The sequence below is a fragment of the Erythranthe guttata genome, chromosome 2, assembly GCF_056151865.1.
Source record: "Erythranthe guttata isolate IM_541 chromosome 2, IM_541, whole genome shotgun sequence".
NCBI lineage: Eukaryota > Viridiplantae > Streptophyta > Magnoliopsida > Lamiales > Phrymaceae > Erythranthe > Erythranthe guttata.
Window position 1 is genome coordinate 996,460 of NC_142534.1, and position 14,382 is coordinate 1,010,841.

The 14,382-nt window shown below is 33.2% G+C and overlaps 3 protein-coding genes across 3 annotated transcripts; 2 read left to right on the forward strand and 1 right to left on the reverse strand.

Moving 5' to 3' along the window:
• Nucleotides 1-1,227: 1,227 nt before the first annotated feature.
• Nucleotides 1,228-2,821, forward strand: LOC105957663 (small ribosomal subunit protein eS25). Its single transcript, XM_012981610.2, has 4 exons — nt 1,228-1,370; nt 1,477-1,551; nt 1,636-1,770; nt 2,519-2,821. Exons 1-4 carry the CDS (start codon nt 1,368-1,370, stop codon nt 2,630-2,632), a joined length of 327 nt encoding a protein of 108 aa, XP_012837064.1. The 5' UTR covers nt 1,228-1,367; the 3' UTR covers nt 2,633-2,821.
• Nucleotides 2,822-3,923: 1,102 nt separating this feature from the next.
• On the reverse strand, nt 3,924-4,886 carry PAS2 (Protein-tyrosine phosphatase-like, PTPLA). The gene has a single exon (XM_088822619.1). It carries the CDS (start codon nt 4,763-4,765, stop codon nt 4,100-4,102), a length of 666 nt encoding a protein of 221 aa, XP_088678745.1. The 5' UTR covers nt 4,766-4,886; the 3' UTR covers nt 3,924-4,099.
• Nucleotides 4,887-9,565: 4,679 nt separating this feature from the next.
• LOC105957656 (glucose-1-phosphate adenylyltransferase large subunit 1) lies at nt 9,566-14,266 on the forward strand. Its single transcript, XM_012981603.2, has 15 exons — nt 9,566-10,331; nt 10,801-11,044; nt 11,357-11,479; nt 11,602-11,772; nt 11,851-11,943; nt 12,050-12,133; nt 12,229-12,284; nt 12,374-12,467; nt 12,584-12,769; nt 12,860-12,940; nt 13,028-13,114; nt 13,206-13,310; nt 13,421-13,527; nt 13,625-13,685; nt 13,789-14,266. Exons 2-15 carry the CDS (start codon nt 10,814-10,816, stop codon nt 13,888-13,890), a joined length of 1,581 nt encoding a protein of 526 aa, XP_012837057.1. The 5' UTR covers nt 9,566-10,331; nt 10,801-10,813; the 3' UTR covers nt 13,891-14,266.
• Nucleotides 14,267-14,382: the final 116 nt, after the last annotated feature.

Sequence of the window (14,382 nt, forward strand, 5' to 3'; positions counted from 1 at the left end):
GAGCTCGCCTCTTTTGGCTGGCTCGAGCTCGAGCTCGAGTTTATTTTGTCGAGCTCGAGCTCGAGCTCGAGCTCGCGAGCTCCTCTGTTTTTGGCTCGAGCTCGAGCTCGTGTAAATTTTGTCGAGCTCGAGCTCGAGCCCATTGTCTTTTTTTTTTTTTTTTTTTAAATATTTTTTTAATTATTATTTTATTATTAAAAATTATTTAAAAAAAATAAAAAATAAAAACAAAATTGTAATTATATATATTTTTAATATTTGTATTTATTTCTATAATATTTTACATTATTATACATTATTTAAATAAAAATAACATATAAAAAATAAAAAAAAATAAAAAAATAATAATAAATCCGGCTCGCGAGCCGGCTCGCGAGCTCATGAACAACTGAAAACCGGCTCGAGCTCGGCTCGTCAGAAAGCTCGAGCTCGAAAATCTCGAGTCCGAGTTCGAGCTTTTTACGAGCCGGCTCTTCGAGCTCACGAGTCGGCTCGGCTCGTTTACACCCCTATATACAACTCAATACTTCTCAACTTTTCCAATGTGAGATAACTCAAAATCCCACTTTCCTTATATTTTGGACTAGTAATTTTTCATTCACCATAAATTTGGTTTTATACTAGTCTATTCCAAAATTGATTTATATAATCAATTAGACCATACAATATCATTGATGAAAAAAAATTCATGACTCGATTTTAACAAATTTTCCCAACATTTCTAACTAATTCGAACAACTCGTCATTCCTTATAATATATGCACAAAGGAATCCTTCCATAAGCTTCCCCCCTGTTATCCCTACAAATCCAATCAACAACTGCCACATCAATACATAAGTTAGTTAGGGGAGTTAGTTATCCGATACACCCCAGGCTTTATTTCCGTTTGTTAATAGTGGTTATCTAATTACGAATGAAGTTTATTTACGAAAAAAGCCCCTAACTTTTCCATAATTACATCCAATCCATGCGATTTGTAGATTGCTTACACTAACACCTTTTATAGGGGTGGATGTAAGAAATTAACAAACCGCAGGGGGCTGAATGTAGTTTCAAAAACATGAGAGATTTTTTCGGCAATAAACTTTACCTCAGGGAGGTGGTCGTAATTTATCCATTTTTATATTTTCTGATTGGTTAAATTACTAGGCCTAGGCCCATGAAAGAAAGCCCAGAAGTGTTATTATAAGCTATATTCGGCCGGCCCAAAAAAACCCAATTGAGAAGAACGACACCGTTTTGAATGTAAAACCAAATAAAAACCCTAGATAGTTGTCAGTCATTTGCCTTCTCTAATATTCATCTCCGCTGCCCCCTCTAACTTCCAGCCGCTCTCGCATCCTCAACACCCTACTCTCGCTTTCCGATGGTGCGCCGCCGCAGCACTGATTATATTTTTCTTAGTTTCGCACACTAAATCCGGTTTCCGATGTTATTTAATTTCCCCATTTTTTTTGTTTATTTAATTTTATCAGGCGCCGAAGAAGGAGAAGGCTCCCCCACCGTCCTCCAAGCCGGCGAAATCCGGCGGTGGCAAGCAGAAGAAGAAGGTCGTTACTTTTTATTTTATTTATTTAATTTCTGCGTTTGGTTGTAGATTCGGAATTATCTAATTTGAATGAATAAAATTTCAGAAGTGGAGCAAGGGAAAGCAAAAGGAGAAGGTGAACAACATGGTGCTGTTTGATAAGGTGACTTATGAGAAGTTGCTTGTTGAGGCTCCTAAATACAAGCTCATCACTCCTTCCGTTCTCTCCGATCGTCTCAGGGTATAATTCCTTTTTTTTTTTTTTATTATTATTTTTAATTCCTCAGATCTGATAAACCTTATTCATTATATATATCTCAAAAACCCTTAATTTTCGTTTGTTAGTTGTTTGATTGCGTTTTTGTTTGATGATATGTGGTTAATATTCTGTAGATAATGTTTTTTTTAATTTGCTGTGCTTTTCTGTTTATATTGTGCTCATATTTATGCTCAATGATGTAAACGTGGAATAGTTGTTATTGGAAACATATATATACTTAGCTTGCTTATCGTACACTGTTCTACAACTCTTTAATCACAATTTATCATGATACTAAACAGTTTCAAATGCATTATGTTTCTTGTTGTTTAGTTTTTATGTTATGCTATGTGTGTATTGTAAATAGGGAAGTTGTAGCTTTGGTCAGTCGTAAGTAATGTTAATTCATATACGTTTTATTTTTTTCAATCGTCCTTATGTATTGTTTTTCAACATAGAGCTGTTGAAAAATCACGGGATCAGCATTAGAGTATAGACATGCTACCGAAATCCGTAGAGTTTAAGTGGCGATTAGGTTACTGGAATTATCTGGGTTAATATTTGTTCCCTCATCCGGTGTTTATTTTATGTTTCGAGTGTTTGTGAAATTATGTTTTGAGTGTTTTGATCAACCAAAGTTTGTTCGCTCGTTACTTCTGTTCTTTCTCAAATGATTGTGCAATTTGCAATGTACATGTTGATATTAAATCCGATTGTTTGAACATTGCAGATCAGTGGATCTCTTGCAAGGAAAGCTATCAGAGAACTGATGGCAAGAGGTTTGATCAGAATGGTGTCGGCACATTCGAGCCAGCAGATCTACACCAGGGCCACAAACACCTAGGAGTTGCCTTTTATTGTTTTTTTTTTCCCGAGCTTCAATGGATTTTGTCTGAATAGGACTCTGTTTTATTTAGCTTTAATCTTGTTTCTTTGAAAGACTATAAACTTTGGGTTGCCGACTGTTATATTGCTACTAGATTTTGTTTGTTGGTCAGGCCCGTATTGAGTTTATTTAACCTCGTATTCCTTATATCTTGATATGTGTCATTTCAACAATGCGTGTTTTATTTTCTTTCTCTGTGAGTAGTTGTCTTTAATTTGTCTCGATTTACTTATTATTGGATCCTTAGATAGGTGTATGCTTGATCTCCATGCTTATGTCAACATGAATTGTTAGAATTTGTTTGGTTTTTGGATATCTGAAAACTTTGTTATAGTTTATTGCATGAGTGTTGAATTTGTATTTCGATCAAATCTGAACATTTGGTGTGCAACTCTAACTGTTGATTCGGTGTGCAAATCTGAATTTTCGGTGTGAAATGACTCAATTTATTTCTATTTAATGAAGCCTAACAGTTTATGTTGCTAAGCCTAAAAAACCTGAGTTGTAGTAGTAATCCATGCCATTAATTGAGGAAAGCACAAAGAGTATTTGCACTTTGTTCTTCTTCTTCGGTTTGGTTCTGTTTGGTTTGCTGTAAAACAGCTGCAAAGTGTCTGTTTGTTAAGTGGCCCGATCTCTCCCCAAACTTTGGCCTTGCTCTCTTATTGGTCGATAATTTTATTGTGGTTCGACGAAGCATTTTCATAGTCACTTAAAAAACTGAGCAGCAATCTTTTACAAATGTACTTGAGGCTATTGATAGATGAATGAAAGATTTAGGGTACCATAGTCATTATAGAGTTTTAATTACATGCTTTTAGAGTTCAAGCTGCGTCCAACAATCAATGGCCGCCCTGTACACTAAACTTATATTTTCAATGAAAAATAATGGCTACTTATTTATTTATTTATTTTGCACATTTCAATTCCTCTAATTTTTAGGAAAGGGTGCCACATTTATCTTGCAGACTTCGAAAAGAATAAAAGAATAGCAACTTCAATAATGGTGTTAATAGAATCATGGTTAACAACTTGAAAATCTAAGAGATGATCAAATTCAGTTTCTTTTTTTTTTTTGATTTTTTTTTTTTGAATTTGATCAAATTCAGTTTCATAACAAATTCCAGTTTCTTAAAATCTAAGATATACACAATGTTTTGTTTGATCCCGTACGATGCGATGCACGGGTGAAGTACTAGGCATGGTTAAAAACTTTAAGATCAAATTCAGTTTCTAGTACTAGCCATGGTTAAAAACTTTAAGATCAAATTCAGTTTCTTAATCGACAAAGTTCGATTTCACATTACACAAAAACACGAAAAAAACAAAATAACTTCCAAACGAACAACACACGTAAAATTCGACAGACTCCGCTTTCGAACTACAAATTTTGAGAAAGAAATTCTTCTCAGAACCACGAATGCACTACTGAGTTTTAGCCTTGGAGAGAGCTTTTTTCCTCTGCCCCAACATATACCCATACAGATGAGGACTACACGGAACATAAATCCCTACAGCCAAAAATGCCAAGTAATAATAATCAAACGAAAAATTCAATTTATTCGGCATTCTAAAGCTGTATTTCTCGGTTTCCTTCATATACGGCAGCGCATAGTAGATCAACCCTAGTTCACTAGTGATCCCCACAGGGTACAATATCAGGAACGTGCTGTACCTCAGCCAAAGCAGCCACGCCGGCGCAAACCCCAACGCCTCCTTGAATCCGAAAAACGCGTACCTGATTATCTCCGTCACCGACCAGCCAATCACCAGAGATACGACGAAGAAATGCGTCTGGATTTCAGGGAAGCTGTAGAGGACTCCCCAGGTGACGTACAGTCTGGAGCTGACCTGAGGGAGAGTTGCGGTCACCGGAGATCTGACCAGTCCGAATAGGCTGTGGAGGATTTCGAGGAAGGCGGCGGATTGCGCGAGGATTAGGGGCTTCTCGACGGCGGCGTAGACGGATTCGTGGCCGGAGTTTTTGAGTGATTTGACGGCTAGGTAGAAGACCTGGAACCAGCCGAGGAAGACTATCCAGTTGTATAGAATGAGGTAGATTCGCCGGAGGGAGGAGAATATTCCGGCCATCGGATCTACGGATTTGGGGATCTGCTGAAGGATTTATGGTTTGGAGTTGGGTAAGATGGTGATTTAAATTGAAATAGATTGTATGAGGGCGAATTAATGAAATTAGTTGTACAGATCAACTACTTTTTTTTATTATTAATGGCTAAACTAAATAATTATCTATTTTTTTTTAAAATAGTAAAATTAAATTAAAAAACTAATAGAAAATGGTGGGTCAGATTTCCGTTTGGTTGGGCTTCTTTGTGGACAATAAATTCGGGCTCAATCCCTATTAAATGTTTTAATTTGGGCCAAAGTTATTGATAATTTGGTTTCTAAATAAAGCAAAAATTGGATTGGGACCATATGCCAGTAATAAATGGGAAATAGGAAAAAAAGAGTCTAATAGAAAATAAATGATTTTTTCCACTTTTGTATTTTCTTTGATATTCAAAAATAATAAAATAAAATCATTCTATATTGATAAAAAAAAATCCATATATTTTTGCCATGTTATTATTATTTTTTATGTAAAAGTTATTACTATCCATATTTTAATTTCATGGACGAAGCTAAGGTGGTAAACGAGCCGAGCCGACTCGTGTTCACTATGAGCCGGCTCGAAAAAAGCTTGAACTCGGACTCGAATTTTTCGAGCTCGAGCTTTATGACGAGCCGAGCTCGAGCCAAAAATGAAGGAACTCGACAAGCTCGAATTCGAGTTTGACAAAATAGACTTGGACTCGAGCTCGAGTCTGCCAAAAGTGGCGAGCTCGGCTAGTTCACACTCCTAGACAAAGCTCATTTATTGAAAAGTAGAAAAATAAATGATAAGATATGAAGGGGTGGTGGCCCCATATGGTAAAGGTCAGGACACGTGAAGCTCACGTGCCTTTCACCTAAAATAGGTTTTACTCTTTTGTCATTTCATTTGTTGTCTCAACGTTCCATATTTATGATTAATACATTTGCTTATAATATAGAATTCTATATAGTTATTTTCTAATCTAGGACTTCTTTATTCGATTTACATCAATCAATCAATTATCGATCTTATTGTACATTTTTCTTATTCGTTTATATTATACCTCGAATCTTCATCACACAACACCTACTTATCACTCCGTATTGCAAGCTGATGTATGTTAATCGTCTTTTACCAATGCGAGCTATGAACTTTTTACTTATGCATTCCCTCTTTAGAGAATATGTCAGTCTATCTCGGTTCTCATCGTTCGTTGGAACTTGACCCATTGGGTATGTGGGCCCATCTACGTTTTGGGCTCAACATTTATCATACATTGGGACCAAGGCTCGCTGATCTTTAATATAGGGAGTCGGACCAAGAATGCCGAACTGACCACTACTATACCATAACTATTTAAACCTAAGGCTAAAAACAATGTTTTGAAACCCGGACCGGACCGGCCGGTTCGACCGGTTCAACCGCGAACCGGTGCCTTGTTCGGTCCGGTTATACCTATAAAACCGAAAATTACAAAAACCCGGTCAAAAGGTCAAAAACCGTTTTTTTGACCAGTCGGACCGGAAACCCGGAAACCGGCTCAAAACCGGTTTTTTGGCTGCACAGGCGTTTTTTAATTAATTCAAAAAAAAAAAAAAGGAATTCCAAACGGCGTCGTTTAATGCCCAGAAAAAAGAAAAAAAAAATAAAAGAAAACAAAAGGAAGTTGGAACGTGAACAGTGGGCTGATTCACAAATCACAATAATTCAATTTTCAACATTCTACCCTAATAAGACAACAAGTCAAAAACAGGAACGTCTTTTTTATAAAAAAAAATACCAGCGGCTTTTTCTAAAGAAAAAAAACAGAGAATTTTTTCTTTTCTTGTGGAAGTGCTGTCGTTCTCCAAATCAAGCACAACCTGCACCGTTGTTCTGGAATTGCTCTGGTAAACTTTTTTTCTAGATTATAAATTTATAAATTCGTTTATTGGAAAATAGATCTAATTACATAGAATTTATATTCTTTTTACTATTATATAATTTAGCAAATAAATCTTGAAATTGGTGCTTGAAGTACACAAATAAAATAATTACTTGTTTGTTTCAATTAGTTGATTCATGGATAATTACTTGTCAAGAGTTTAAAATTACTTATTTATTTGATGAAATTTTAATAGTTTAAAATTATTTTCAATCGATTAATTTTTATTTTTTTTATTGTCAAGAGCATGAGTTCGATGTGATGACATCCCATGGAGGAGATGAATGTGCGGATGAAGGTGGAGATGAAGATGAAATTGGAGATGAGTACGAGAAAGAGTGATATATGAAGATGATAGTGTCATTCATATGCATTTACTATTTACTTTAAATATTTGATTTTGATGTGAGACTTATTTTAAATGTTTGCTTTAGAATTTAGATGCTCGACCTTTTAATTTTTTTTTTTTTTTTGAGTTTTGATTTAAATTAAATGTTAACTTTTGAGTTTTGACTTATAAGGTGACTATGATTTATGTTCCCTGTTATTTTATGGTTTGATTTATAATTTTATGGTTAACTCGTATGAATATTTAATATTGATGATAAACAGGCTATTTCTACGTATTTTTTTGCATAAATAATACTATATAAATTAAATATAAATAATTAAAAATAGATTATTCAAAAACCCGGTTGGACCCCGGTTGAACCGGTCCAACCGTGACCCGATAGCTTGGCCGGGTCAATGTCCGGTCCGGTTTTCAGAACATTGGCTAAAAATAAATAAATAAATAAAATTTCCAAGAAATGAAATAGTGACACGTGTGCGGACACCAACTCTCAAGCAATAAAAAATGAGCAACAAACACAAATCAAAATCTTGGGAGATTCACCTTGGATTGTATTTTTGTTCCACCAAAATCATGATTGACATTTTCACCAGTCATTTTCATTATCTTCATATCTTATTAATAATATTTTAATTATTATTAGGTTATCACATTGTCATTTAATCCATAATGATCTAACAAAATCATTTTACTTTGTATGCACATCTAATTAGGTGCACATTAGCTTTAATTTTGACCGTTAAATTATTGGTGAATAGCTTTACTCATCACTAATCTCTTTCATATGATTGTGTAATTATGGAATTAGTATTTGATCATGGTTGTGCACAAGGTTAATAATGTGCTAAACAAAAGTTATCACTTTAATTTGGGGGATTTTCATAATTAATTTTGCAAATCTCGCTCGTGCGAATGTATATGAATTGACAAGTTTCGTCGTGACCCGAGAAGAAAGTGTGAACGTTGAGGTCATTTTCATGAAAATTAAGACATTCAAATGGGATCCATACCGTAATAATTATTTTCTTTAAGGATATATTTTGAATTGAAGTCGATGATTTCTTATTATAATAATTAAAAAAATATTATACTATATTAAATTAAAATTTTCAGAATTTTAATTTTGAAATACCTTATTCTTTTGGGGTGATTGTGAAGAAATTAAGATTAATGGGTGTATTTTTTTATTTTTTTATACATTATTAAAATATTAATTGATCACATGGATTAACTTAATTGTATTCTCATTACATAATAGGAGATCAAAACAATCTACCGGCCCAACGGGCCCATAAAAAACTCAATACCGGGCCACGTAGTCCTAATCCATGTTATTAAGTATTAACACTTCAATTTAGTAAATTACTAGTATAAAATATTCAATCTTTCTTTTTTTTTTTGAGATGATAAATATTTAATTTAATAATAATAAATTAAATAATTTATTAAAGTGTTAATTTAGAAACAACTTTTAACTATGTATTGAATTCATCTGTCAAACCCACCAACTCTACGGTTCATAGCTCTACCGAAATGAGTTAATGCCACGTAGATATATAATGATTATTTTTTCTAAAAAATAATAATATTATAATAAATTAAAAATGACAATTACTAGTAATAGAAATCCTAGTAAATTGGACCAAAACAAGTAACATGGGTGGGGTGTCCCCATATTTGGATAGTTCTCGTTGTTTTCAAGAGTTTGGATAATATGGAAAATATGTACTTATTTATCCTATCTTTATTTTATACCAAATTTATATTTTGAAAATTTACATTACTACTTACATACCATGATTTTGTATCAACTATTGAATACGCATAGTAGAAAAGACCATGAAATAAGGTGCCGTTCAGGGATCGAAGAACGCGAATGACAGCGATATAATGAACCAACATCGAAGCTGTCAAAAATTATGCACACCTTCAAGCGCCAGAGATTTTCAGACGCTACGCGCCTCATCTGTATGGCTTTCATGATCACGTTAGAATACTTGAAAAGGTATTATTATAAATTAAATTATGTATTTTTTTTCTTATGGAAGTACCTATTTATAAGAGAGGATATAAGTCTAATAACAATTTAACTGCGACTCATAATTGGAACATAATTCTGTAATAGTAGACTCATAAATATATATTAACAACTTATTTATTAAACTTTTGATCGTATTTATCATTTATAAACTAATTCTTCTTCATTATACATATAATTTTATTTTTTAATTAATTTTATTTTTTTATAATTTGTTCTTCATTTGACAACTTGAACATATGTACATAACATTTTGGAATGTAATATAGTGAAATGATCCTCATCCAATAAGCAACTTGTGCCACGTGTCAATTACGTACCTGCCTCACATTTTCTTGACAAAAATTCATATAGGACCCTCGATGTACAAAAAAAATTCATTTCCAAAAATTATGTAAAAATTGCAGCCACGAATAGAAAACAGGGAAGATTTATTCAAAAAAATAGTCCCAATTAATGACGTGGATATTGATACAATACGTGTAAAATACACATGAAATTGACACGTGTCTTCTTCTCCAAGCTCAGAAATTTGACTATGGCAGAAAACCAAAGGCCTTACGCAGAAGCTGGACTACAATACAACACATTGCATGGGCGGAATGTTTTTTTTGTAATAAATTATTATTTTATATTTTAATATTTTTTTTAACTCGAATTTCTCAAATATAATTAATAGTGTGAATTTTTTTTTTTAAATTGACAAATGGCATATAGCCATTTACACACACACTTGAACGTGTGTATGTGTGTTCAATTCACTTCTCAATATATTTTTTTTCTATATATAACCAACCACATTTGGTAGCAATTAATTGCAAGATTGCAAGATTTCCCGTGATTAATAAAAAAGAAGAAGCTCACAAGCCAATAAAAGCTTCTACCTTTCACCACCACCACCACCACCACCACCGCCGCCGCCACCACCGCCACCACCACCCCAACTTGATCAGAAAACCTTCCATTCATGCATTCTCCACACACCCACTTCTTCTTAATATAAATAAATAAATAAATAAATAAATATCCACTCATTGCTTCTCTGCAATAGATCTTTTCCCTTCTTTTGTTTCTCGAATAAATACAATTAGATTCTTGATTTCTCAATTTCGTTGCTTCTAGGTTTTCCAATTTTCCCCCTTTTGAATCAGAATCTTGATTTTTTTTTCTCGTCATCCTGCATGATCTTGTCCTAGTACTTACAAAGTTTGTTCGCATAAAATTTCTTCTTCAGATTTTGATTCTCAGGTACAATTCCTTAAGTATATTCCCTGTGTGTGTGTGTGTGTGCTTTTTTTTTTTTAATATTTATATATATATATATATATATATATATATATATATATATATATATATATATATATATATATATATATATATATATATATATATATATATATATATATATTAATGTCATAATGTGATTAACGCTGATTTAGGGTTACCAGCTGTCAGAATTTATTGTTATTATTGTTTTTTTTTTAAATTTGTTTGAATATGTTTATGTGATCTATACTTTACTTAGATTACATTTCTTCTTTGTCCACTTTACTCAACATGTGTATTTGTTCTTGATTACATTAAAGTTATTTAAAACCATTGATCTACATATAATTGTACCCTTTAATTAATTCATAATCATCACCATCATCATTATCTTAATAATTTTTATTTTGTAATTATTAATTTTTATATGGTGAAATTGATTTTGAATTAGTGAGTGAACTAAGATGGATGCTTGCTGTGCGACACTGAAACCGGCAGCCCATTTGGCGAATTTGAGGAAAGGAGTGTTCTGTAATGAAGAAAGTAGTGGTTTCTGGGGAGACAAGATTAGAGGGAGTTTAAATAATTATATTCAATTTGGGAAAAAAAAATTGAATCTTGAAAATAATGGAAGGAAGATCAAACCCGGGTTTGCTTCTTCTGTTCTCATCAGAGAAACCGACAACGAAACCACGGTCAGCATTTCCCCCCATCCTCTGTTTTCTTTGTTTATATTCTTTGTTTTGCGTTTGGGGAGTTAGTATTTATACTTAACCGGTTGCATTTGAACCGTATATTTGATTAAATAACTACTCAGTAAGCACACACATACACACATGTGTGTGTGTGTGTGTATATGTGTAGATTTACGGTTCAAATTCACCCAATGTAGATCAACAGGTGTAGCATCTAATTTCCCGTTCTTCGTGTGTGTGTGGGTTTTTTTTTTTTTTTTTTTATTTTTTTTTTATAATTTATAATTTTTAATTTGTTGGAGTTGTTTTCAGACAGTAAAAACACCAAGAATTGAGAGAAAAAGGGCAAATCTGAAAAATGTGGCTGCAATTATTCTGGGAGGAGGCTCCGGTGCGCAGCTATTCCCTCTTACAAGCAGAGCTGCAACTCCAGCTGTAAGAAAAAAAATATATAAAAAAAAATAAGCTACTGCGATCAAGACTCGATTTTTATTAATGTTTCGTGTTTATGTTATTTTTTTTGGTTTTGTTTGTTTAATGTGAATTGATTTTTGCAGGTTCCGATTGGAGGATGTTACAGGCTGATCGATGTACCGATGAGCAATTGCATAAACAGTGGAATCAACAAGATATTTGTTCTGACGCAGTTCAATTCGGCTTCTCTAAATCGGCATATTTGTCGCACGTATACTGGAAATGGTGTCAGCTTTGGTGATGGATATGTTGAGGTTATAACACCTTCCGATAATGGTACTTAAAAGAATGACAATTTAATCTTTAATTAAATATTTTAATTTAATCGTTAGGTTTTGGCTGCAACTCAAACGGCTGGAGAAACCGGCAAACGGTGGTTTCAGGGCACAGCAGATGCTGTTAGGCAATTTACATGGGTTTTTGAGGTACGTTTTTAGCATACGAAATTAAATTTATATATATTTTTTGATCTGATTTTTCTTTCGATTCTTGATTATGGGTCAATCTTGAATTATTGAATGGTTCTTGTAGGATGCAAAGGCGAAAGATATAGATAATATAGTGATTCTATCGGGGGATCATCTTTACAGAATGGACTATATGGATTTCATTCAGGTTATTTTTTAATTAGTCTCTCAATAGTGAATTATTTTATTACATTTCACAGTGTCGAGATTGATTCGTAACTCGTGTTTGAAATGATTTAACAGAACCATATCGACCGGAATGCTGACATCACGCTTTCATGTGCACCGGTCGGAGACAGGTTCAATCTTTTAGCCCTCTATAATTCTTTTATTTAAAAAAAGAAATCCAAGATTATTAAAATGTCAAATTCGAAATTTTGATTTTTAGCCGAGCATCATCGTTTGGACTGGTGAAGATTGATAGCAGAGGCCGCATAACCCAGTTTTCGGAAAAACCCACAGGCAACGATAAGAAAGCAATGGTATTGCCTATATTTCGTCTCGGAAAAAAAAAAAAAAAATCAAGTGTTTTGATTTTTAATTGATGAAAGAAAAAAAAATCCGTCTGATATAATTTTATTTTTCAAAATTAATGCAGCAAGTGGATACATCTATCATAGGATTATCTCCAGACGAGGCTTTAAAATCACCGTACATTGCTTCGATGGGAGTTTATGCATTTAAAACAGATGTGTTATTGAATTTGCTTAGGTGGCGTTACCCTACGTCGAATGACTTCGGCTCTGAAATCATTCCTTCTGCTGTTAAGGATCATAATGTGCAGGTTCGTTTTCGACGAAAATCTAATTTCGTTTTGCTTCTAAGTATTTGTTATATTTAATGAATTTTAAAAAAACGATCCCCGTAATTGCAGGCGTATATATTCAGAGACTACTGGGAGGATATTGGAAGAATAAAATCGTTCTTTGATGCTAATTTAGCTCTTGCAGACGAGGTTTGATACAATTTTCCGTTTATAGTAGTATCACTTAATTCACCATATTTTTCTGTTTATTATTATTAAAAAAATTATTGTTTGCAGTTTCCGAAATTTGAATTTTATGATCCAAAGACTCCGTTCTTCACATCCCCCCGTTTCTTGCCGCCGACTAAAATCGACAGTAGCAAGGTGAGCTAGGACAATTAGTGCTTCAAAAAAATTAAATTTCATCATGTTTGATGTTCTGATTTTATTTATTTATTGTTAAAAATGTTTTCAGATAAAAAATGCAATAATTTCACACGGGTGCTTCCTTCGAGAATGCATTGTTGACCACTCGATAGTCGGTGAACGGTCTCGTTTAGACTCTGGTGTTGAACTTAAGGTGAGCTTATATAATGCCCTCCCATTGCATCAAAAAATATTTTTTTTAAAAAAAAGCATTTATGTTAACTATAGTATTTTGTTCGATAATATTTTATTTTTATATTATAGGATACTTTGATGATGGGGGCCGACTACTACCAAACAGAATCAGAAATTGCGTCACTCCTCGCACAGGGTAAAGTTCCAATAGGGATTGGAAGAAACACGAAAATCAGGTGAGTGTGAATATAGTAATATTTGATTGACATTCAGAAAAAAAAAAAAAAAAAATACTTGCATAAATATAATATATTTTTCTTAAACGAACTGCAGGAACTGCATTATTGACAAGAATGCGAAAATTGGGAAAGATGTTATTATCAAGAACAAAGATGTAAGATTTTTTTATTAATTCGTCATGCTTTAAATATATATTACCGGAAAGTGAGCCTTGTACTAAAAAAAGAAACAATTCATAATTTGCTTTGTCTAAATAGGGTGTTGAAGAAGCTGATAGACCGGAGGAAGGATTCTATATTCGTTCGGGGATTATAATCGTACCTGAGAAGGCAACAATTAATGATGGAACTGTCATATAAAAATAATTTATTTCTTTGCTGGCATTTCTGTGGCCTTTTGAGGTGAGAAACTGGACGAAACTTGAGCAGATAATCACTTGAGGCAAAAACCGATCACCGTTGGAGACGAAGAATATCTGCAAGAAAGCTGGTACTGGCTTACGTTAAATAATCGTCGGGGGAATAAATAAATTAATAAATAAATAAGTGTTTGCACTTACTAAAGTGCTTTTTGTTTTTTGAAATGCAGTAGAATAAACTATGTATGAGGGATTCTGTATATTAAAAACAAAAACTTGTGCTGCTGTAGTATTAAGTAGTAACAAGAGAATAAGTGATGTAATAAGGCATGTTCATATTGTGTTATCTCAATGGAAGAATAATGTATTGTTCAAAACTTGGAATTTATTTAAAGAGAATTACTTTACCTACAATGATAATGAGTTTCAAACAGTTGATGTTCAAATGTTTAAGTTACTGATAAAATCATGCAAGCAAAAATTACAGAGAATA

What these genes read in the sequence shown, in the direction of transcription:
- LOC105957663 (XM_012981610.2), top strand. An exon ending in GTGGCAAGCAGAAGAAGAAG is followed by an intron (nt 1,552 to 1,635) that starts GTCGTTACTTTT and finishes ATAAAATTTCAG; the next exon opens with AAGTGGAGCAAGGGAAAGCA. An exon ending in TTCTCTCCGATCGTCTCAGG is followed by an intron (nt 1,771 to 2,518) that starts GTATAATTCCTT and finishes TGAACATTGCAG; the next exon opens with ATCAGTGGATCTCTTGCAAG.
- PAS2 (XM_088822619.1), bottom strand. Translation starts at nt 4,765, where the DNA reads ATGGCCGGAATATTCTCCTCCCTCCGGCGAATCTACCTCATTCTATAC.
- LOC105957656 (XM_012981603.2), top strand. Translation starts at nt 10,814, where the DNA reads ATGGATGCTTGCTGTGCGACACTGAAACCGGCAGCCCATTTGGCGAAT. An exon ending in ACTATATGGATTTCATTCAG is followed by an intron (nt 12,134 to 12,228) that starts GTTATTTTTTAA and finishes ATGATTTAACAG; the next exon opens with AACCATATCGACCGGAATGC. An exon ending in TTAAGGATCATAATGTGCAG is followed by an intron (nt 12,770 to 12,859) that starts GTTCGTTTTCGA and finishes CCGTAATTGCAG; the next exon opens with GCGTATATATTCAGAGACTA.